The 23490-nt window shown below is 40.4% G+C and overlaps 1 protein-coding gene across 1 annotated transcript in view; it reads left to right on the forward strand.

The window, feature by feature from the left end:
• hephl1 (hephaestin like 1) overlaps positions 1–23490 on the forward strand; it is a 47479-nt gene that overhangs the window by 22059 nt on the left and 1930 nt on the right. The window contains exons 9-19 of the mRNA XM_062974548.1: positions 425–636; positions 1339–1489; positions 6695–6907; positions 8415–8616; positions 8864–9003; positions 10403–10540; positions 10807–10913; positions 18854–19076; positions 20065–20204; positions 21457–21616; positions 22932–22994. Of these exons, the coding sequence (XP_062830618.1) occupies positions 425–636; positions 1339–1489; positions 6695–6907; positions 8415–8616; positions 8864–9003; positions 10403–10540; positions 10807–10913; positions 18854–19076; positions 20065–20204; positions 21457–21616; positions 22932–22994 (1749 nt within the window). The remainder of the gene's footprint in view (positions 1–424; positions 637–1338; positions 1490–6694; positions 6908–8414; positions 8617–8863; positions 9004–10402; positions 10541–10806; positions 10914–18853; positions 19077–20064; positions 20205–21456; positions 21617–22931; positions 22995–23490) is intronic.

The following is a 23490-nucleotide window of genomic DNA, read 5'->3' on the forward strand; positions in this document are numbered from 1 at the left end:
CTACTTTTTCTGTCAAATTTGTTGTAGAACATGATGTTTTGGTGCTTAATTTGCAAAATCATAACCTAATTTAATGTTTAATAGGCTTTTCCTTAATCTCTCCTTATTATCCAACATATTCACTTATCCAACGTTCTGCCGGCCCGTTTATGTTGGATAAGCGAGACTCTACTGTACTTTGGAGAGCTACATACGCAATATGGTGGGCCCTCCAGATCTGTGCTTTGCAGATTATCATGCCTGATATTATTAAATGGCCATATTATTCAGTGATGGTTCATTGATTTCTGGGTTTTTGGATACTATTCAAATAATTGACGGCCAAGAACTGCAGTCAGAAATAGCTGATTCTAACAATCAATATGTGTTCTATTGTCCTAGCAGTTCAGGAAACTGATTTTTTGACCATCTCTTTGTTTTTCAGGATATGAAAAGCATGGTGCCCATGTGAAACCTGGTGCAATCTTTGAGTACAAATGGAGAGTTCCTGAAAGTGTTGGCCCAACAGACAATGACCCACCTTGTCTCACTTACCTATATTATTCGGCATCCGATCCAGTGATGGACACCCAAGCTGGTCTTATGGGACCTCTAATAATATGTAAAAAGGGTTCTCTGGAACCTGATGGATCACAGGTACAACTCTTGGATGGCTTTCCACCTGAATACATTACAAATGAATAAGTGCATGCTGAATTTGCTATCAGAGTATTATGCATATATTGATTAGGCTCACCGGAAATGTAAGAATTTAACAACTACTGTACTGGCTCAGGGTAGACCTAATGTAGTGTCACTTTGTATCTCCAATAAAGAGGAAAATGTCTTTCAGAAACTCACAAATAACATAAAAGAGATGATGTGCACATCCCAGTTTTGTTTTTCAGTTATCTATGTTTTGGCTCTAAAATCCCAAAAAATGGTATCTACCTTTGTATAATATATTTTCACATTTTTGCAACCCATTGGGCTCCAAACTTTGGAAATATCAAAATGAAAATTGATTTTTAAAAATGCTTCAAAATGCCCTCCAGGTGCCCAGGGAAGATATATATATATATATATATATATATATATATATATATATATATATCTCCCTATCTCTCATCAAGGATATCTCAGGATATATATATACACACACACACACGCACACACACACACACACACACACATATAACTCAGAAATACCTGCAGCTTACTGATTTTCAAAGCAAAAGTTGTAATAGTGGTTTTTTAAAAATAGCTTCATTCTGACATTCTCTACTGCAATATTATTTTTTTTACTGTTTCCAGCTTCCTTTTTTAGTATGTATTTTGTTTCCTTTTTTTCACTTGCAGAAAGGAATAGACAAAGAATTCTACTTGCTCTTTGCAATCATTGATGAGAATCTGAGTTTCTATCTTGATAAAAACATTGAAGCATTTGCTGGCAATCCCTCGAAGGTTAATAAAGAAGATGAGGATTTCCAAGAATCCAACACAATGCATGGTAAGAATAGGGTGGGGGTTTTTTAGGGAGTAAGATGCTAAGTATTTTTGGATATTACAAAGAAGAAGTCCCCATCTTGGAAAAGAAATTGAGATACTAAAGAGTGGAAAGAGACTTTTCCATTCCCATACCAGTGGGGCTCTGAGTCCACTTCAGGGTTTATTTGTATGTTAAAGGAACTGTCCGAAGTGCTGAATTCATTTTGCAGACAGGCTTCAGCAATCCCTTTAACATTCAAATAAAAATATGAAATATATTCACTCTTCCATTGTCATGAGAGACCTCAGCAACACAGCAAGGACCAAGTACAGAGAGCACAATAATCCCAAATAAACAGTTCGAGGGGAGGTCACAGGGGCTTACATGTCTTTACACTAATGCTCAGAGCATGGGAAATAAGCAAGACGAACTCCAACTCCTAGCACAGCACCACACATAAGATGTCATAGGCATCACTGAAACCTGGTGGGATGACTCCCATCACTGGAATTTAACCATTGAGGGCTATAACCTCTTTCACAGAAATAGAACAAAGGGGAGAGGAGGGGGAGTAGCTTTATATGTCAAAAACAGTTACGTTGCAGAAGAAATGCAAGACTGTAATCCGGGAAACCAGCTTGAAAGCATCTGGATAAGAATCAAGGGAACCGGGACTCAAAAAGATCTTGTTGTGGGTGTCTACTACAGACCTCCGAGTCAGGATGAAGGACTTGATGAAGCCTTCTGTCAACAGCTGACCAAACAGGCACAAAGAAGAGATATAGTAGTCATGGGCGATTTCAATTATCCCGATATCTGCTGGAAAACAAACTCAGCCAAGAGTACAAAGTCCAACAAATTCCTCACTTGCCTTGCAGATAATTTTATGGTCCAGAAGGTAGAAGAGGCAACAAGGGGATCAGCAACTCTTGATCTAATCTTAACAAATGTGGAAGACCTGATCAATACAGTTGAAGTGGTTGGATCCTTAGGGGCAAGTGACCATGTGCTCCTGCAGTTTGCAATACAAAGGAATGCTGAAACTAAGACAAGTCAAACACGCATTCTGGACTTTAAGAGAGCTGACTTCCAAAAAATGAAGGAATTACTGAGCGGCATTCCATGGACGCCGATATTAAAAAACAAGGGAGTTAAGGATGGATGGGAGTTTTTCAAAAGTGAAATACTCAAGGCGCAAATGCAAACAGTGCCAACAAAGAAGAAAAATAAGACAAGTGCAAAGAAGCCAGAATGGATGTCCAAAGAACTTCTAACTGAGCTAAAGCTCAAAAGTGACATGCACAAGAAGTGGAAAAGGGGAGAAATCACCAAAGAAGAATTCAAACGTATAGCCAACTCCTGTAGGGAAAAGGTTCGCAAGGCTAAAGCGCAAAATGAGCTCAGGCTTGCCAGGGACATAAAAAACAACAAAAAAGGTTTTTTTGCTTATGTTGGTAGAAAAAGGAAGAAAAAGGAGGCGATAGGGCCACTGCAAGGAGTAGATGGGGTGATGGTGACAGGGGATAGGGAAAAGGCAGAACTGCTTAATGCCTTCTTTGCCTCGGTCTTCTCACAAAAAGAAAGCCATCTTCAACCTCAGCAACATGGAATGGACGAAGGATTGGGGGAAATCCAACCCCAAATAGGGAAACAAGTTGTCCAGGAACACCTGGCCACTCTAAACGAATTCAAGTCCCCAGGGCCAGATCAGCTACATCCAAGAGTATTGAAGGAACTAGCGGAAGTTATTTCAGAACCACTGGCAATCATCTTCGAGAGTTCTTGGAGAACAGGAGAAGTCCCAGCAGATTGGAGGAGGGCGAATGTGGTCCCTATCTTCAAGAAGGGAAAAAAGAACGACCCAAACAATTACCGTCCGGTCAGCCTCACATCAATACCAGGCAAGATTCTGGAAAAGATCATTAAGGAAGTGGTCTGCAAACACTTAGAAACAAATGCGGTCATTGCTAATAGTCAACACGGATTTACCAAAAACAAGTCATGCCAGACTAATCTGATCTCTTTTTTCGATAGAGTTACGAGTTGGGTCGATACAGGGAATGCCGTGGATGTAGCATATCTAGATTTCAGTAAGGCCTTCGACAAAGTCCCCCACGACCTTCTGGCAAACAAACTAGTAAAATGTGGGCTAGACAAAACTACGGTTAGGTGGATCTGTAATTGGCTAAGCGAACGAACCCAAAGGGTGCTCACCAATGCGTCGTCTTCATCATGGAAAGAAGTGACAAGTGGAGTGCCGCAGGGCTCCGTCCTGGGCCCGGTTCTGTTCAACATCTTTATTAACGACTTAGACGAAGGGTTAGAAGGCACGATCATCAAGTTTGCAGATGACACCAAACTCGGAGGGATAGCTAACACTCCAGAAGACAGGAGCAGAATTCAAAACGATCTTGACAGACTAGAGAGATGGGCCGAAACTAACAAAATGAAGTTCAACAGGGACAAATGCAAGATACTTCACTTCGGCAGAAAAAATGGAAATCAAAGATACAGAATGGGGGACGCCTGGCTTGACAGCAGTGTGTGCGAAAAAGATCTTGGAGTCCTCGTGGACAACAAGTTAAACATGAGCCTACAATGTGATGCGGCAGCTAAAAAAGCCAATGGGATTTTGGCCTGCATCAATAGGGGAATAACGTCTAGATCCAGGGAAGTCATGCTCCCCCTCTATTCTGCCTTGGTCAGACCACACCTGGAATACTGCGTCCAATTTTGGGCACCGCAGATGAAGGGAGATGCTGACAAGCTGGAAAGCGTCCAGAGGAGGGCAACTAAAATGATTAAGGGTCTGGAGAACAAGCCCTATGAGGAGAGGCTTAAAGAGCTGGGCATGTTTAGCCTGCAGAAGAGAAGGCTGAGAGGAGACATGATAGCCATGTACAAATATGTGAGGGGAAGTCATAGGGAGGAGGGAGCAAGCTTATTTTCTGCTGCCCTGCAGACTAGGACACGGAACAATGGCTTCAAACTACAGGAAAGGAGATTCCACCTGAACATCAGGAAGAACTTCCTCACTGTGAGGGCTGTTCGGCAGTGGAACTCTCTCCCCCGGGCCGTGGTGGAGGCTCCTTCTTTGGAGGCTTTTAAGCAGAGGCTGGATGGCCATCTGTCGGGGGTGCTTTGAATGCGATTTCCTGCTTCTTAGCGGGGGGTTGGACTAGATGGCCCTTGAGGTCTCTTCCAACTCTACTATTCTATGATTCTATGATTCTATGACTATTACTATGGAAGTCTGAAATTAGGCAGGTTTGCAATTCATGGGGTAGGCATAAGTCAGCATGCCACCTGAAGGCACATATATACCCAGAAATGTGTTTATAATACAATAAATTCTCATTGTTCACATTTTTGAGAACTGTTTCCAGTTAGGGCTGGTGGCTCAGATGTTAGTGGAATAGTAACATCTACTATGAGTTTTATCAGAATTTAAAAGTAAGTGTCCCAATTGTTGAATCCCACAGACCCTCTTTGGAGAGGTTCTTAAAGTTCAGACTAACATCAGGAGTGGATTCATTGTGCCACTGACAATAGAGCCACCAGTGTAGTTTCTCTCTTTGTATTCTTTTATGTGTCAGAATTTTATGCCTGTTCTTTTGTATTTTTTTGTGGAGATGCAACTGCAGATGGTCATGATTTCATATTTTTCTTTTTCCATAATGAGAAGACCTCGCTTTCACTTTAGCTAATGACCAAACAAAACCTGCTTCCAGTTTGCTTGACTTTTACATTAGAAACTTTCAAATTTGTTTGAGAAGTTTACATAGGGGAGAGAGACATATAAGCTGATAGATGACTTGAAAGCACACACACACCTAGATTAGATCATATTCCCAGGTGTTGAAATGAGTTGATTGCTGTTTGTTTTCACCCACATTGTGTCTTTATTGAATAAATAGTCACAAACCCATTGAGAGGTGATTTCACGATGCTAAAAAAGGACAAAATCAGGCATGTAAATAAAGAAGGATGAAATTGGTCTTATTAATGCTTCCCTAGGCAATATTACATTGTTCTTGTTGATTGACTACAACTCCCATCATCTCACTACTGGCTGTGCTGGCAGAGATTGAGGGGAGTTGGTGTTAAAAGAGTTACAGGTTGCCAATTTTAATACAGTAATGGGAGTTATGCAGCCCTCCATATATTGCTGAATTGTAAACTTCAATTCCTGACCATTAGCTAAGGCTACTGAGAGCTGCAGTTCAACATCTGGTGAGCCATAATATTCCTATCTTGCTCCAAAGGATGATCAGCCCTTTCCCCTGTTTCTGTCCAAAGAGGACAGAAAGGACAGCAGTGAAGGCTGTGATCATAAGGTAAGGGCACATGGATAACTGTTGAGATGTTGAAAACAGAGTTACAATTGCTACAATTGCATTTAATTACTATGATGAATCTTAATTACTTGGCAGTAAATTAACAGTAATGCACAATTAGAATAATACCTGTAAATTGTTATTACGCTTCCCTTTCAGCTCACAGGAATGCAAAAACTCACTTTACGCAGGCGCCAAGGCATACATTAAATAGGTTGCATTAATCACATACTGTCTAATGGAAGCTACATAGAAAACTTCACTGAAACTTAAAAACTGATGTTCACGACAAATTTGCAGCATGTGCATACCATCAACCCATTCCATATGTTTTGGAAAAATACCAAAATAGTCCAATGACAAGTGGTCATAGGATGGCTGTTGGGAGGAAAATGCAGATGAAATAGAAGCTAAACAGAGATGGAACCTGATGCAAATACCTTCCAATGCTGTTGCATGTTTCTTTGCAATGTTCTGCTGGTGTGAATGTACAGAATTACAGTCTTCCACATTCACTTGTATTAGGAGCACAAGTTGTCTATGAAAGTGAAAAAAATGTGAATAAAGAAATAACTTTTTTAAATCTGAGAGCACAGCTTCCTAGGAATTTCTGGCTCTTGCAGCATGACTCTGTGGTCAACTTCTGCTGGAAGCTGAGCATACAGTCTCATTGAACGACTGCCACATTCCTAGGAAAGTGATCTCTATAGAAATCTTTAGGTCTGTCAGCATGACTGCAAGAAGTTCCTCGCTGGAGTCCTTAGAGATTCTGAAAGAGAACATTTTAAACAAAATGCATGAATATGCAAATGTCAAAACCACAAAAGTGAATGGACAGCTGTACATCCAAAACTCTTCTCATATAAGTATTTTGTCTTCTTCTTTTCAGCTGTCAATGGTTACCTGTATGGCACCATGCCCGGTCTCAAGATGTGCAAGGACGACAAGGTTTCTTGGCATATGATTGGGTTAGGCACTGAAACCAACATGCATGGTGTCCATTTCCAAGGAAACACCATTCGTTTGGGTGGCACAAGGAGGGATACTCTTACTTTGTTCCCTCACACCTCAACAACAGCCCTGATGCAGCCGGACCAAGTAGGTAGGTTGTAGGAGTAGAATGGATATCTATTTTTCCACTTGGCATTAAGTGCATTGAAAATTCTTGTTTAAATATACTTGGAAAAAGTGAAAACATTTTCAGACACTGTGAGTAGGGGTCCTCAGGTAAAGGTAGAGGTTTCCCCTGACGTTAAGTCCAGTCGTGTCCAACTCTGGGGGTTGGTGCTCATCTCCATTTCTAAGCCGAAGAGCCGGCGTTGTCCGTAGACACCTCCAAGGTCATGTGGCCAGCATGATTGCATGGGGTCCTTACACACAGAATATCAAGGTAGGAAATCCCAAAATATCTGCTTTGAATTTGGTTATCTGAGTCCACTCTGCCATATATTCCAGTCCAAAGCAGATATTGTGAGATTTCCTGCCTTAATCTTCTGGGTTATATTGCTGTGTGGAAGGGCCCTAAAAGTTTACCAAACTGTGTGTTGTGACACTTTAGTGGGTTGGCCACAATGTGTAGGTATGTCACCCCAGCGTTTGAGTCCATGTGAAATAGGAAATCAATCCTATATATTTTTATAAGAAATGAAAGGTTTTCATGCAAAATGTTGTGTCCCCATACTTTCCTTATTACGATTTATGTATGTGTCTACATCTCTTATAAGCGGTTGGTTTAAGCTCTGGTTTGCTGCTAAAACTGAATTACTGTGTATGATGCATGTCTAAAAAAGTGTGACACCAACATGAAGTGTGTTGTCAAAGGCTTTCATGACCGGAATCACTAGGTTTCTGTGTGTTTTCCGGGCTGTATGGCCGTGCTCCAGAAGCATTCTCTCCTGACATTTCACCCACATCTATGGTGGACATCCTCAGAGGTTGTGAGGTCTGTTGGAAACTAGGCAAGTGGGGTTTATATATCTTTAGAATAATGTCCAGGGTGGGAGAAAGTACTCTTGTCTGTTTGAGGCAAGTGTGAATGTTGTAACTGGCCACCTTGATTAGCATTGAATGGCCTTGCAGCTTCAAGGCCTGGCTGATTCTTGCCAGGGAAATCCTTTGTTAGGAGGTGTTCGCTGGTCCTGATTGTTTCCTGTCTGGAATTCCCCTGTTTTCTGAGTGTTGTTCTTTATTTCCGGTCCTGATTTTAGAGTTTTTAAAATACTGTTAGCCAGATTTTGTTCATTTTTAAACAAACAAGAGTTCTTTATCCCACACTTTTTAGACATGCATGAGCAGTACATAGTTATGTTAAACTCTAATTTCAGCCTATATTTTGACATATCCAGTAATCAGTTGCAAGACTTGTCCCCCACTTGCATCCTTTTAAACTACTTTTTACAACCATAAAACATGGTTGATACAATATTTCTCACCTTCACCTTCAATATTTTTTACATTTGTGTTACATTTTATCACCCCAATACCATGGGGCATTAGTTCCTTGAAAGCTAAGCAGGAAGAGTTTTTGGATGGAAAACCCCCAAAAATGCCAAACAGTGACAATGACCTTCATGTTATCATTATGGAAAACATTGTGACTGTCTTTTCAGGAACTTTCCAGGTGGTTTGCACAACGTTTGATCACTTTACTGGTGGAATGAAGCAGATGTATGAAGTCAGGCCCTGCGGGAAGATGTTGCCCGATGGGGAGTATTACGGGACAATGAGAACTTATTATATTGCTGCTGAAGAGATGGAGTGGGACTATGCCCCCGACAAGAACTGGACAGAGGGAATGAGCACGGAGGACAGGTACTGACAAATAGTAATGTGCTTCCAGGTCAAAAGGCATTTGCATCTAGGTAAAATTCATAGTATTGCAGGGTTGCATTGAGAAGACCATTGTCTTTTGTGTCTTTCATCCTCTGTGTTTAACATGACTAATACAATTAAATATCAAGCTATTTCAATCACCATTTACATGCCCATGTATCAACATATTCTCATACCTTTCTTCTGCTAGATTTTTAATTCTCTTCATTTTCTAATATCTTTCAAGCTACGGACATGTATTTCTGAATCATGGCGAAGATCTCATCGGGTCAAAGTACAAGAAGGTGGTTTACAGAGAATACAAAAACGGAGAGTTCACGGAGCAGAAAACGAGGACAGTAAAGGAGCAACATCTTCAAATTCTAGGTGAGAAACTTAGTTTCTTGAACAACAAATGATTTAAAAGCCTGTTTTTCTGAAACGTTAAAAAAACACTTGCAGCACAGTTTTATGCAGAGCTCCCATCCGTCAACCCTAGTTCCTTGCCAACCTAGCAATTTGAAAACATGCAAATGTGAGTAGATAAATAGGTACCACTCTGAGGAAAAAGGCAAATCCAAGCAATCTCGCTGGCCACACAACCAGGAGGTAACATCGCAGGCTTCTTGGCTTGAAAATGGAGAAAAGAGCACCTCCCAGAGTCAGAAATGAGCACCACCTCCAAAGCCAGAAATGAAAGGAGAAGCATTTGCCTTTGTTTGTGTTTGTGTGTATATGACTGCAAAGGCATTGAATGTTTGCCTATGTATATAAATGCTACAATCTACTCTGAGTCCCCTAGTATGGAATATAAAGTGTATTATTCTTATTTTATTATGACACAGCAAACAAGATAAATATGCTGGATTTCATATCACAAAATCACAAGTCGAACACTTCCCAAGTATTATTATTATTATTATTATTATTATTATTATTATTATTAGTAGTAGTAGTAATATTAAAATGCAATTAGAAATAGATGATTAAAAAGCTTTGAAAAAGATAAAATAAAAGACCAAAAATTTAAAAAAATCAGCAAAGCACCCCATAAATAGCACGCCATTAAATGTCCTTGTATTCCATTCTTAGAAAGCCTTTTGAAACATTGAGAGTGAGAAAGTCAGCACTTCTGAGCAGAGTGTGAATGGGTGTGTATGACTTATCCAGGTCACTTGTTGACGTTTGGCAACCCCGTTAGGGTTTTCTTAACCAACGAATACTCAGAGGTATTTTTTCCAATTCCTTCCTCTGAAATGTAGCCTACAACACCTGGCATTCATTGGTGGTCTCCCATCCAAGTACTAACTAGGGTTGATTCAGCTTAGCTTCCAAGATTGGATGAGATCTAGTGCATTTAGGATAGTCTGGCCCTTTTGTCTGAGATAAGTTAAAAAGGAGTGAACTGGCATATTTCTTTCAGACCAAGCCCAACTTAAAACAACTGCATTTGTTTTCCAAGTAGCCTCGCCTAGAAACTGCATTAATTCCTTCCAGAACAGTTGGTTTTATCCATATATGGTATACTAATTTAAACTGCAAAATAGATTTCAAGAGTTATCCAGCAATTTGGGATTAAGCTCCATTGAACACAATGGATTATGTTTCCATATAAACAAACACAACATCAGTACATTATTGGAAAATCATGCAGTTGAAAATCATACACCTCATACAATTGAGGGGTGAGTTAATTGACCAGAAATTAAATTATGGGTTTGTTTTATCTTCCTTGCTTTTTGACACTATATAAGTCTTGGTGACTGTCTCTTGTTGTTTTACTCAGGACCACTGATCCATGCAGAAGTTGGTGACTCAATACTAATTATATTTAAGAACAAAGCTAGTCGGCCTTACTCAGTATCAGCACATGGTGTAGAAGAAGGAGGAGGAACTGGGAGTAAAGCACGTGTCACGATGCCAGGTATAGTGCGGGGACACCAACCCTCAATTTTTGCAAGTAATTTTTTTTTTTTGCAAATCTTATTTAAAGATTTCCTTTAAAATCCCTTCTTTGGAGTTGGATTAGATGACCCTTGTGCCATGTTCCAGCTCTAAGATGGTATCATTCTGTAATGATTCGAAACACATCTTTCAGTCATGAAATTCTAGATTTTGATGATATTTTGTTACAGTCTCCCCTCTCTTTCTCTTTTGCTTTCTCGTTCTTTCAAAATATACATTTACCAGGAGATATTAGTACATACCGGTGGAATGTCCCACTCAGATCAGGCCCAGGCGTGTCCGATCCTAATTGTATCACTTGGGTTTACTACTCAACAGTGGATTTTGTAAAGGTAAGTGAGACAGAATAATATGTTTGTCTTGTTGTTTTCAGGGAAGTTCTTGTTTTCTATCGTGTTCTTTCCAGTTTACTCTTGAAAATCTTTCTGAATGTAAACTGGCCTTATCCACCAGCAATGAGGAGGGGTGGCATGACATGGATTTCATCAGAAACAAATCTTCAAACATAGTTTCAATTTGTTGCATGAATTTATGTAGTGCAGTGGTTCCCAACCTGTGGGTTGTGGTCCACTGGTGGGCCACGAGACTTGGAGGGAAAATTGATGCCAGAGCCTGTTCCTGGGGTTATTTGGGGTGCTGACTCAGAAAATTGCATTGGATAGACCACATCAGCTCTAAATTATGGTTTTCTGTGGGCGAGCAGATGGTGACTATTGGATAACATATTTTCTGTATCAAAAACTAGAGCTGATGTAGTCTATCCAATGCAATTTTCTGAATCAGTTCGCCAAATAACATACCCAAATCTAAAGTTGACTGTGCTGGAATGGCATGAGTTCCAGTTTCCCTTTGTTTGGCTTCCTTGCCCATAGTTTTAGAACAATTACTTTTGGGTTTATTTACAAGAGTGGAGTTTAGGGAAACCGTTTTTGTTTGTGTCAGCCATTTTTTTGTCCTTTTGCTTGAGGAAAAGAGAGCAGTTTTGTATCAGTTAGTTGGCCTCCCCCTTTTTCTATGCTGCTACAAAGCATAGACCACCAGGGAATTCTAGAGGCAGGACGTGTCTTTATTTGGTCTCAGAGTTCCAGGCTTTAAGACATCTCAAGTCAATACTTCTAACCAGCTTGCTTTGACCAGTTACTACTTTTAACCAGCACTTCAATCAGCTTGTCAAATCAGTATCTTTCATCGACCAACAGTTATACAGCAACTAGTTATTGCCTTTGGGTATAGGGTGTCTCAGAGGCCCCTACACCAGGGACTGAGAACAAGGAAAGCTGTCTTTTATCCTCAGAAACATCCACATCTAAAAGCTCCAGAATCATTAAGTTATCTTTCAAGTTTTGAATATAACTTTATTGTGGGGAAACTAAGTTAGTGCCTGGGTCCTGTTAATAAATTGTTATAATTAAACCCAAGTCCTGTTAATAAATCATTATAATTTTCCTAAAAGCAACAGCCTGGACATTATTTTTGTGGGGTTCCTTGTTCTTAAAGAAGGCATCCAGCATCCCCCATGTTGAAAGAAAGTTTGGACACGTTAATGCCAAAATTACCTTAACAGCAGCTTGGGTGCAACTGCATATTGACCAAAAACTGATTCATAACCCTTTTGGTACTAATGTTGGAGAGTGGTCTCTGGTCAAAGTAGTCCCTGGTTGAAGAGTTCCCCGGGCAAAAAAAGGTTGGTAACCACTGATGAGTGCAATGAATTGTAGTTCAATGAGCACTCAAGGCTATATTGTAAAAAAGAGCTTTTTGGGTTATTTGCATCTCGAAAGGATAAAGGAGCATTCCTTATGATGCCTTTATAACAGTCACTCCATTTTGCATTTCTTAAGTAAAGGCCTTGAGACTGTGATTCATATGTACTTACATTTTTAAAAGACTTGCTTTAAAGAAATGTTACAATACAAAAACCTTGGGGGGGGGGTAGGGAGGAGATAAATGAATGTGTCTGATTTCAAGTGGGAATACAATTCCACTTTCTGACAGATGTCAGAACACTAGACTATTTGTATAGAATAAAGTTCTATTATGTTTGGTGGTGTAGCGGAAACCAGACTTCCCCTCTTCTCGGCTTGTGTGTCTGTGCGGACGCAGTGGAAGTAGGAGACAGACAACTGGAGGTTTTTTCCAAAGAAAGCAGTTTACTAAAAGTTTCCTGCAGCTGCAGAGGTTCATCCCACGCACAACTAGATGCTGAAAAGGGAGAACCCCGCAGACAGGGTCGAGTGTCTATTTATACAATTCAGTGGGTTCAGTTTACGACCGCCCACATATCAAACCATTGGTGCATATTTGTGGTGCAGTATTACATTTCATTACTTTCGTTTCTCTCAAAACACATGATTTCAGGGAAACCATGTGTTAACTCATCGGCTGTGTTCCTGGCCTGCTCGTACCTCCTTATATGGCCATTTCCTCCTACCCCTTCATTCCTGCCTTATTCCCCCATTTTTTTTTTTTTGCGAAGCGTGTATACAAAAGCTGAAGCAAACTAAATGAGCAGACTTATGGGTCCCTCCAATCCCTTCTAGCTTGCAGCCAAGCTATCTTTTCAGTGGAAAATGAGCGCAGAATAGCATTTGTACATAGTTTCATCACCAGAGGTAAACAACACATGAGGATTAAAAATATTAATCAGGTTTTAGAAAGGACATAGTCCACAGTAGAATTCTGATCTAGCCCAGTCATTTGGCTTCTTCCGATGATGGATTTGTTGCTATGGCCAGAGGTGGCCATTCACATACATGTCCAACTTTCAGGTCTTTTCAGTCTTTGGCATAAAGTCAAACTGGGGATGTGTTTCCTCTTCCTTGATCAAAGGAATAATGTTCAGTTAATTTGAAGAAAGTCTCTTTGTCCAATCAAGTCTCTAGTCTCTAAGAATTGTCTCTGTGTAAAGAAAAAGTCTGTAAAGAAAATCTCCATCTCTTACAGGGCTTTAGCTGTCATACTTAGTATACCCAGCGTGTGGGTGGGGTAGACTTAAACTGTTTTGGATTCCAAAACAGGCCTTCCAGTAATAATGCCTTATGGATCTCCATTTTTGGAAAACAGGCCTCTCAGTAACAATGCCTTATGGATCTCCAATTTAGGAACAGGAGTCCAAAAAAAAAAAAAGCTGAAAAAGAAAGCAGGAAGACAGTGAGAGAGAATGGGGGAGGGGGAACGGATTACCCATCTGTCGATCATCCTGTTCGGCATCACTTTTGTCTCAGCCAATCTTGTTGAAATCCCTTGTCTCTCCACGGGTGGGGCAGGTAGGCCACTATTCAGCTCCCAAACGACCCCTCCATGGCCTCTTGAGAAATGATTCCTCCATGGGCCTTCTTTCGCGATCTGCAGTAATCCTTTTTACTCTGGTCCTGCTGCAATGGTTAACTTATTTTATTCTTTGTCACATTGCCTCCGTGCTATATCCTCCTTTTGGCTTAAAAAGCAAGGTTGTTAGATGGCATATGAAAAAGTCCCTCATTGTCTCTCAAATCCGTCAAAAATCCGAATTATTTGCAATGTCCCATTACAAAAGGTCCTATCCAGGAGAGTTGGGTCAAAATAGAAAATTGTATGTTGTTGAGTTGGTCAGCCCTTACAGCCTCCAGCCTTATGCCACACTCCATCACAGCCTTAGCACTCAGCAACACCTATAGGCCCTCCCAGGCCTCTCAATAAACATGTCTCATAGACTTCTGGGTTTATCCCATACAGGAGTTCAGGACCTGTAGCAAAAAACAATGAGAGGGAAAAGAAGGGGAGGGAAATACTCATCCTTCCAGGCTGTATGGCTCTTGAAGCACTCTCTCTAGTCGTTTCGCTCACATCCACGGCAGGCCTCCTCAGAGGCTGTGCCTTTGACAACACACTCATCTGTCTTGAAATCCAACAAAATCTTTCTTCTCCGCATCTTTTTCTTTTCCTTTCCGCAAACGATTTAACAATCGTGTATCCACTTGCTGCAATGCAATCTTCCACTCCAGTCCTGCTGCAGTGTTAAACTTACTCAATTCCCCTTTTACACCGACTCGTTGAACAGCTCAAAATTTGTTAGTAACACACGTTGAAAAGCCTCCTGCCGCTTCTCAAATCTGGCAAAATCCAGGCTGGGGGCGATGGAAAAAAATGCCCCTATTTGCATGATCTAATGTCCCGTTTACAAAAGTCCTAGTCCTTCCTTTCCGTAACCTTTAGAAAGAGTTGGGCCAAAATCACAAAGTCCAGAATCCAAATCTCACAAAATTATTATGAAGCAACATGAGACGTAGCCAATTATATCATGTCTTTGGTTCTCAAAAGGATAACTTTTTATCACTTGGGCACTAGCTCCCTTTTTGAATAAAATGTCAATCAAAAATTTAAAAATCAATGTCAGTTCTTAATCCTTCTGTGTCAGGAATATGGGGTCAATTTTTTTTCAAAAACAAATATATATATATATTTTTTCTTGCACTGCCAACTTGTGACAGTTTTCCATACAAAGTCTCTACAACCAATAACTCCTCTCCTTGTATTCCAAAGTGCTGCAAAAAAAAAAAAAGAACCTCCAACATTTCCCTATAACCTGTAAGGGGTTTAAAGTCTGTAGCACCATGTTCTCTAAAAACACTGAAGCATTGTTCTTTCAAAACAAGGATTTTTTTTTTTTTCAAGCCTAAGACCATTTTTTTTTTCCAAAAAAAAATATCTACAGCTTCCGAATTGCTTCTGAACAAATCTACTAACATTGTTTATAACTCTTTATGCATTTTGAATTCAACACATACATCTCATTCACACAAGGTCCACAGGAATTCTGATTAGTGGTTAGTTGTTTAGATAAAGTCACACACTCTATCTCAGCTCATGAAACATTCTCACCCAGTTGTCCCAAAATAAGTCCAAAAGCAAGGATTTAAGATCCAGGTGAAAGACAGAACCCCAATATATATATATATATACACACATTTACATCATCATTTTCTTTCTTTCTTTTTTTCATATTAAATTCACATTACATTTTTACAGCGGCTTTCATTGACCTTGGCTGTCCACTGGAATTCCATTATCTTTCTCTGGGCATTTCGCCTGAGTTTTAACAAGAATAACAGGGAGTTTTTACCTTGAACTGTTGCCAAGATTTTCCCACTATCTTTTTGGCATGAGGCCCAGGTGCAAAAGAAAACTTTTTAAGAAAACAGCTTTTGTTTCTCAGAAATAACAAGGAAAAAACTCCTTTTGAAACTCAATTTTTAACAGCCTCCCTCCCTTTTTCTCGCCTCTCTGCAGCTTGCCAGCAAAAAGCAAACTAACACAGACAGACCCTCTTCGAATCAGATTTTTTCAACCGTAATAAAACATTTCTAGATATTTGTGCTCAACATTTTTTGTGTAAATCTATAGACTCATTTTTCATTTTCACTTCAATATTACCACGAAACATGCAGAACTTGAAACTCATTATTCCCCACACATGACAAAGAAATCAAACAGTTTTTTTTTTGTTTTTTTTTCCCTTTCCCCGGGAGTTGCGACTCCTCATGAGCCCTGCACGACTTGGTCTTGGGGCACCCTCACAAGTCTTGTTCTCTGGGGAATTCCTTCTACGGCTCTACTTGCAACTGAGCCGAAATTGTCTAACATACACTGTAATGGGGTGGTGGATTTGAACCCACTGCCTCCCATCCTGCCTAATAGAGGGGACTGCCTTGGACTGGGCACCTGGACACTCAACGGTGTGTGTCAGGAATAACAAGACAGAACCCCTTTATACCTCCCTGGGAACCTTTGTGTCCCTCCCGGCGCTGTTCCCTTAGTGTCTCATTTTAACCACTATACTTGCCAGATTGCTGTAGACGTCGGACCAACCTTCGCCCCTGGACTTTTCCCTGGATCCTTTTCCCTGCCTGGTTTCTTTGGAACCTCGCTGTCGTTGCGGCTCCCACCGTCGGCCGGCGTTGGCATCAGAGGCAAGTACCGCAGCCGGTCTTACAATATTCAGGGGCCCCTTCTCGTCTCACGGTAGTTGCCTCTGGCCCCCACCGCCGAGTTGGGACCGTCCCGCCAACGGGATCCGTCTCCGATCTCCTGGTCCGTCTTATTGTGGAATCACGTCGGGGTCACCAGAAAATGTAGCGGAAACCAGACTTCCCCTCTTCTCGGCTTGTGTGTCTGTGCGGACGCAGTGGAAGTAGGAGACAGACAACTGGAGGTTTTTTCCAAAGAAAGCAGTTTACTAAAAGTTTCCTGCAGCTGCAGAGGTTCATCCCACGCACAACTAGATGCTGAAAAGGGAGAACCCCGCAGACAGGGTCGAGTGTCTATTTATACAATTCAGTGGGTTCAGTTTACGACCGCCCACATATCAAACCATTGGTGCATATTTGTGGTGCAGTATTACATTTCATTACTTTCGTTTCTCTCAAAACACATGATTTCAGGGAAACCATGTGTTAACTCATCGGCTGTGTTCCTGGCCTGCTCGTACCTCCTTATATGGCCATTTCCTCCTACCCCTTCATTCCTGCCTTAGTGGGATTTATTCCTTTAGAAGTTCATATAAGACTGGAGACTTAGGGCCCTTCCACACAGCCATATCACCCAGAATATCAAGGCAGAAAATCCCACAATATCTGCTTTGAACTGGGTTATCTGAATCCACACTGCCATATATTGGGATTTGATTCAGCTGTGTGGAAATGGCCTTACAGAACTTGCAGAAAATGGAGCAAAGAAATAGGTCAACCACTCCTTCCAAAACTCAGCCAGGTTGGGAAATGTGAGGGACTGTAGAACTTTTCCAGGGTTTTTAGCCAAGTAGATCTTCCTTTTTGAACCTGTCCTATTGAAGGAAGGAGTCAAGAGGTAAAAATCTGTTTTGGAAATCAGAGTTTCAGTGAGGGTTTTTACTTGTTAGGGGCTGAGCACATGGTCTAAATGTGTGGAATGTCTGCTGGCTCATTTATTTGGTTGAAGGCAGAGCTGTTGCCTCAGTCTGTGGAGTTTAATCTTTCAGTTGTTGGGTGTGCTGTTTTGAGGTGGGCATTTTCTTTTGTTTTAGGGCCATGTACTCTCACTGAACACATATCTGAGAGAGTAGGGCTTCTGATGTGTTCCTGACTTGTTTGGACATGGCACTAGCAGATGTTGGCTCTCTAGAGCAGCTCTGATCAATTTCTGGAACTTAGCAAATAGAAAGAACAAGTCTGACCTTTGAGGGAAATTTGTGCTCCTGCCCGTATAGATTGAGGAACATGGATTGTAATGACGTTGCTGGAGATCACTGCAACATCTATGCCATGCTTCTTACCAGTGGATCTGCATGGGCTATATATACTTGCAGCAAATGCAAACCAGATCCCCTGTTGGAAGAGAAAACCCAGCAGCTTGAGATTTATTCATCTACAATCAAAAGGAGGATGCTTTTTTTGGAATCAGTAGAACAGATTCTTCTGGAAGGTCAAAGGATAGGAGAGTGTTTTAGGGAAGAGGACAATTTCCAAACACAGAAGACTGACACTTGTAAGAATGGAACACACGGAAGAACTATTGAAAACCATTTTTGAGGTTGGGAGTGCTCAGTGATTCAAAGTTCTCATCTTAATAAGTATAGATTTAAAGGGATCTAAGAATCTTAATATACATACATCAACAGTGTAGAAAAGCCAATTCAGTTCTATCCAGTGTCCAAATCAATGGAAGCAACATTATGTTCTACTTTGATCAGACTTCACTTGGAATACTATGTCCAGTTCTGGGAAGCATTGATCAGAAAAGATATTGACAAGCTGCAACGTATCCAGAGAAGGACAACCAAAACAGCCAAAGTCTGGAAGCCAAGTCCCATGAGGAGCAGCTTAGGGAGCTAGGTAAATCTAACCTGGAGAACACAGAGTTGACTCAATTTGATTCTGCTGTTGCTGTTGTTGTTGTTGTTGTTGTTGTTGTTGTTGTTGTTTGCTTAAAGTCAGCTTCATCTTATAGCAACTCTATGTATGAAAGACTGCCAAGTTCCATACTCATGTCTTGCAAACCCAGGGCTATGGCTTCCTTGATTGAATAAAAATGCTTGAAGTGTGGTCTCCTTCCTGCTGTCTTCTACTTTACCATGATCCCATGATGTATCCAAATTCAGTGATTGCCATGTTTTAAAAGCATAGTTTGTTATAATTTAATGATTTTTCAATACTCTTAATTAGAAAAATAAAAATAAAAAAAACAACTGCAGTAGTATAGAATACTTTCCTATATTTTAAATGTTATTTCCTGATTTTTTTTCTCTTCTCTTTTCTAGGATATGTACAGCGGCTTGATTGGGCCACTTATAATTTGCAGAAAGGGAATATTAAATGAAAAGGGTCTAAGGAGAGATATTGATCGTGAGTTTGCTCTCCTTTTTCTGATCTTCAATGAAAACGAATCCTGGTACCTGGATGAAAACATTGAGAAATATCTACATAAAGATCCTAAAGAATTCAGTCCTACTGATGACTTCACAGAAGGAAACAACATGCATGGTATGTTGTTTTGCATATAAAGGAAGAATTTTACTTTGAAAAATATAGACCAAATCCTGAGCAGAGTCGATCAGTTGAATCAATTGGATTTACCTTTCTTTTGACTAGTTATTCAAGAATTAATTGAATGGATCTGCTCTAGGTGGGGCTAATCAATGCATCCCAGCCATTGCTTTGTGAAACGTTTATATTACGTTTGCCAACATTGAAAATTCACAAATCTAGACATTCAAAATACCCTGGAATAACAACTTTGTACAGACTGTACCGTACAACTTCAGAATAGAGAAGAAATTTAAAAATAAATCCTTCTTGAGAAGCTAAGGAGAGGAGCTTTTGCATGGAGTTTTCTACATGGAATAAACTTCCGCTTTTTATATTTTAGTGCATAAATGTATTGGTAAACAAACAGAAAGCCTTGTAGAAGCAGATCTTAGAAGTCAAAGTTTGGGCCCAAATCAAATTGCTAAGTCTGAACTAGAACAGACTCATTTAATTCAATCGTATTTACACTACCAATTCATTGAACAGGTCAACTCTGTTTGGGACTAGCAATTGAATTTAGGATGTTGATGTAAACATTATTGCTGCTTTCCTCCTGCTGCAGTTCTTGAAGTCTGAGTTTAAGGCAGTGGTTCTCAACCTGTGGGTCCCCAGGTATTTTGGCCTACAACTCCCAGAAATCCCAGGCAGTTTACCAGCTATTAGGATTTCTGGGAATTAAAGGCCAAAACATCTGGGAACCCACAGGTTGAGAACCACTGTCTTAAGAGGTCTCAAATAGCCTAATTTGTGGTACAGAGAACTGTGGTTGTAGATGGTGGGAAATGTGAGAAACATTGTACCTTTCATTAACTGAATATGTACTTCTAGGCAGTTATTTCATTCTAGGAAGTTATTTCTGTATCTGAACATACTGGCTGTCAGTATATAGCAACACATAGATAAAGCTGTTCACTCCTTGCAAACATCTCCTTAATTCTTTCAGCAATTAATGGGAAGATCTATGGGAATCTCCATGCCTTAACCATGAATGAAGGGGAAAGAACCAACTGGTACCTAATAGGAATGGGAAATGAAGTTGACCTCCATACTGTCCATTTCCATGGAGAGAGCTTTCTCTTCAAGGTCGGTATGAATCAGGGGTGGAGAACCACATTAGGGTGTTGAGGCAGATCTACCACCTTGGGAGTCTCTATGGGCTGAACGGGGCATAACCCCAACTCTGGCATTGACAAGTCCTCAACTGATGTTTCAGGTGGGAGTTCGTCCAATCCCCATGGTGAAGGGGCAGGAGATACATTCAGTAGCTCAACCTTGATTGGGATTCAGTCACATCATATAGATCTTGCTAGACATTCCAATAATTTAGATACAAACCTTAGCAAATCCAGAGGCTTTCAGTCAATCAGGATGACTCCTGAGAGAATATACCTTCTATTCTAAAATATATGTTTGGGCAGTCAGACTGCTCCTTTCCTCCATAGAGCTGGGGCCACTGGGGTGGGAGGAACAAAGTATTCTCAGGAAGTCTTATTAGTAAGTAAATAAGTAACTTTATTTTTCTATACCACCACCATCTCCCAGCTGGGACTCGGGGCTGCTAACATGGGACAAAGGCCCGAAAACAATAACCAAAGTACAACAATTAAAACATATTACAAAAAGTAAAAACACAATAAAAATGACATTTTGCAGAGCAGTACATCATCCATAAAAGCTCATTTAAAACATAAAATGAGTAACAATACAAAAAATAAAATGGACGACTAATTTGGTGGAGGGGGATAGCATGGAGGGGCTATTTGAACTAAAGTGCAATAGTATGGTTATAAAGTGCTTCGGGGCAAGAGTGCAAAATGCAAACATATCTCGACCATTGGGGAGGGGGACAAAAATTCAAATTAATTGTAAGAGAAGAAAACAGTGCGAAGGAAAATTTATTAATTTAAATTACAATCATGGGGACTGAATTATTCAAATGCGCAACAAAAAAACCAAGTTTTTAACTCCTTTTTAAAGGATGCAAGGGTGGGTGCCTGCCTATTAGATCTATTCGGCAACTAGTTCAAAAGCACTATTTATCATGATGCAATTTTTCACACTGCTCTTGTTGTGTTTCTGGACAATATGCTTTCATCTTTAGCCTTTTCCGTGATCCAAAGATTGTGTGCAGAAGTGAGTCTGAGCGCTTTGCATAACTAGTCTTCTTCACATGTTTGATTTACACACCCACTTTTGTGGGTGTGAAGACGCTACAGATCTCTGGAATTACTACTTCACAGAATTCCAGATCTTCGTAAAAGCAGAATGCAATCATCTTGCTAGCTTTGACCTTTTGACCCAGTGCAAAACCGTAACACTGTTCTCATATACACAGATGGATCGTGATCACAGAGGAGATGTGTATGACCTTTTCCCTGGGACTTTTCAGACTGTTGAGCTCCTAGCATTCAATCCTGGCACATGGTTGCTCCATTGCCATGTCCATGACCACATTCATGCCGGGATGGAGACAACTTATACCATCTTCAAGTCAGGTAATATAGTTTGGTAAATGCAAGTTGTAACAGATGGGAAGTAAATGAGCTGTAAAGTGTAATGACTTGAGTTTTCTCCTACAACTTTGAAGACCAGAGTTCGATTCCTCATTTGGCAATAAATAAGTCACACAATCTCCATGCCAGAAAGCCCCATTCCTTAGGGTTGCCATAGATCAGAAATAACACAAACAACAACAAAAATGAGCAGTAGATGCAGGAACCTACAGCATTCCTGAATACTTTTTCTAATGTTTTTTGGCTCCATCGATAGGAAATGTTTTACAACCCAACTATAAAATTAGCTTGAAGGGTTGTTTATCCATTCACTAGGATTATTCACTATGCAATTTATTTCTTACTATAGTCTAGCGAAGTAGACTTGGAACCAAAGTGAATAATGAAAATGACACATACTGACTCATATTTTCCCCATATTGTTAGATGCTTGAAAAGCCACAAGTAAATGTGGGATATTGATGGAGGATTGAGTCATCTTCATGCTGCAAGACACAGAAAACGACTTAGGCTGGATCTACACTGCCCTATATCCCAGGACCTGATCCCAGATTATTTGCTTTGAAGGAGCCACAATGAGTTAAACCCTTCTGTTGGCAGGACTGCTGACCTGAAGGTTGGGTTGCTGACCTGAAGGTTGCCAGTTCAAATATGGAGAGAGCATGGATGAGCTTCCTTTGTCAGCTCCATCTCTCCATGCGGGAACATGAGAGAAGCCTCCCACAAGGATGGTAAAGCATCAAAATATCTGGGTGTCCCCTGGACAATATCCTTGCTGATGGCCAATTCTCTCACAACAGAAGCGACTTGCAGTTTCTCAAGTCACTCCTGACACAAGAAAATCTGCTTTGAACTAGATTATATGAGTCTACATTACCAGATAATCTGGGATAAGCTTATAATTGGGAATCAGATCCTGGGATATAGAGCAGTGTAGATCCAGCCATATATTGCTACTGAGAGATAAGTTTTTGCTAAAAGTGAGATGCTGGCTCCAGTATTATGTAATATCCTCTAATGGGGAGTGGATACATTTGTCTCTTTCTGTATCACTTTACTCCATGACATGCGGATGGTTTTTCCCACTGAACCTTTATGAACTGTAGTTGATTTGAAGCATACTATTGAACATGAACTAAACTCAGGCTGAATTGAGATAAGATGGAGACCCTGCGAGAAAATGGTTCCTGACTTTAGGAACTAGCATATTTACTTTTTCCAAATGGAGTCGCAATCCCCAAAAGGGACAGGCCTATAGTTTATTAATACTCACTTTTCTTTTTTTCACATGATGTAGGAAATGTAGCTGCAACCAGAGTCTACGATGCAAGTACTATTAAGAGCAAGGCTGCTGGAAAAGGTATGTTTTGTCAGAGTATTTGCAGCGCAGCAGTAGTTGGATGGAAGCAGTGGAGCGCAGAACGAAGAGACACTCAGAGACGTTGGTAAAACTATTTACAAAGTTTTACTGTATGCAGTAGTAATCAACACAAACAGACTTGCAGACGATAGACGAACACTGGACTGTTCTGTTCTCCAACAGAACTTGACTCGAACTCTAGGCAGACAGAACTCAACTGAACTGACGCAATCGGTATGCACAAACACTTGTGTCTGGATACTCCCTAGTTTCAGCCACACATCAAGGACATCATAGCTTCTTGGCAATTAACTCTTTCCACACTATGGTACATTCTGGATGATGCAATCAGTTGCAATACAAGCATGGCACAAATTGCATTTAAACACTATCAATACACAAATCCCACATTAACATGTTTTTGGCCTCCACACGGTTTGCAAAACAGTACATTCAACAAATTAATATATATTTTGATGTGTTGTCGAAGGCTTTC

This window comes from Anolis carolinensis, chromosome 3 (genome assembly GCF_035594765.1).
Source record: "Anolis carolinensis isolate JA03-04 chromosome 3, rAnoCar3.1.pri, whole genome shotgun sequence".
Classification (NCBI taxonomy): Eukaryota; Metazoa; Chordata; class Lepidosauria; order Squamata; family Dactyloidae; genus Anolis; species Anolis carolinensis.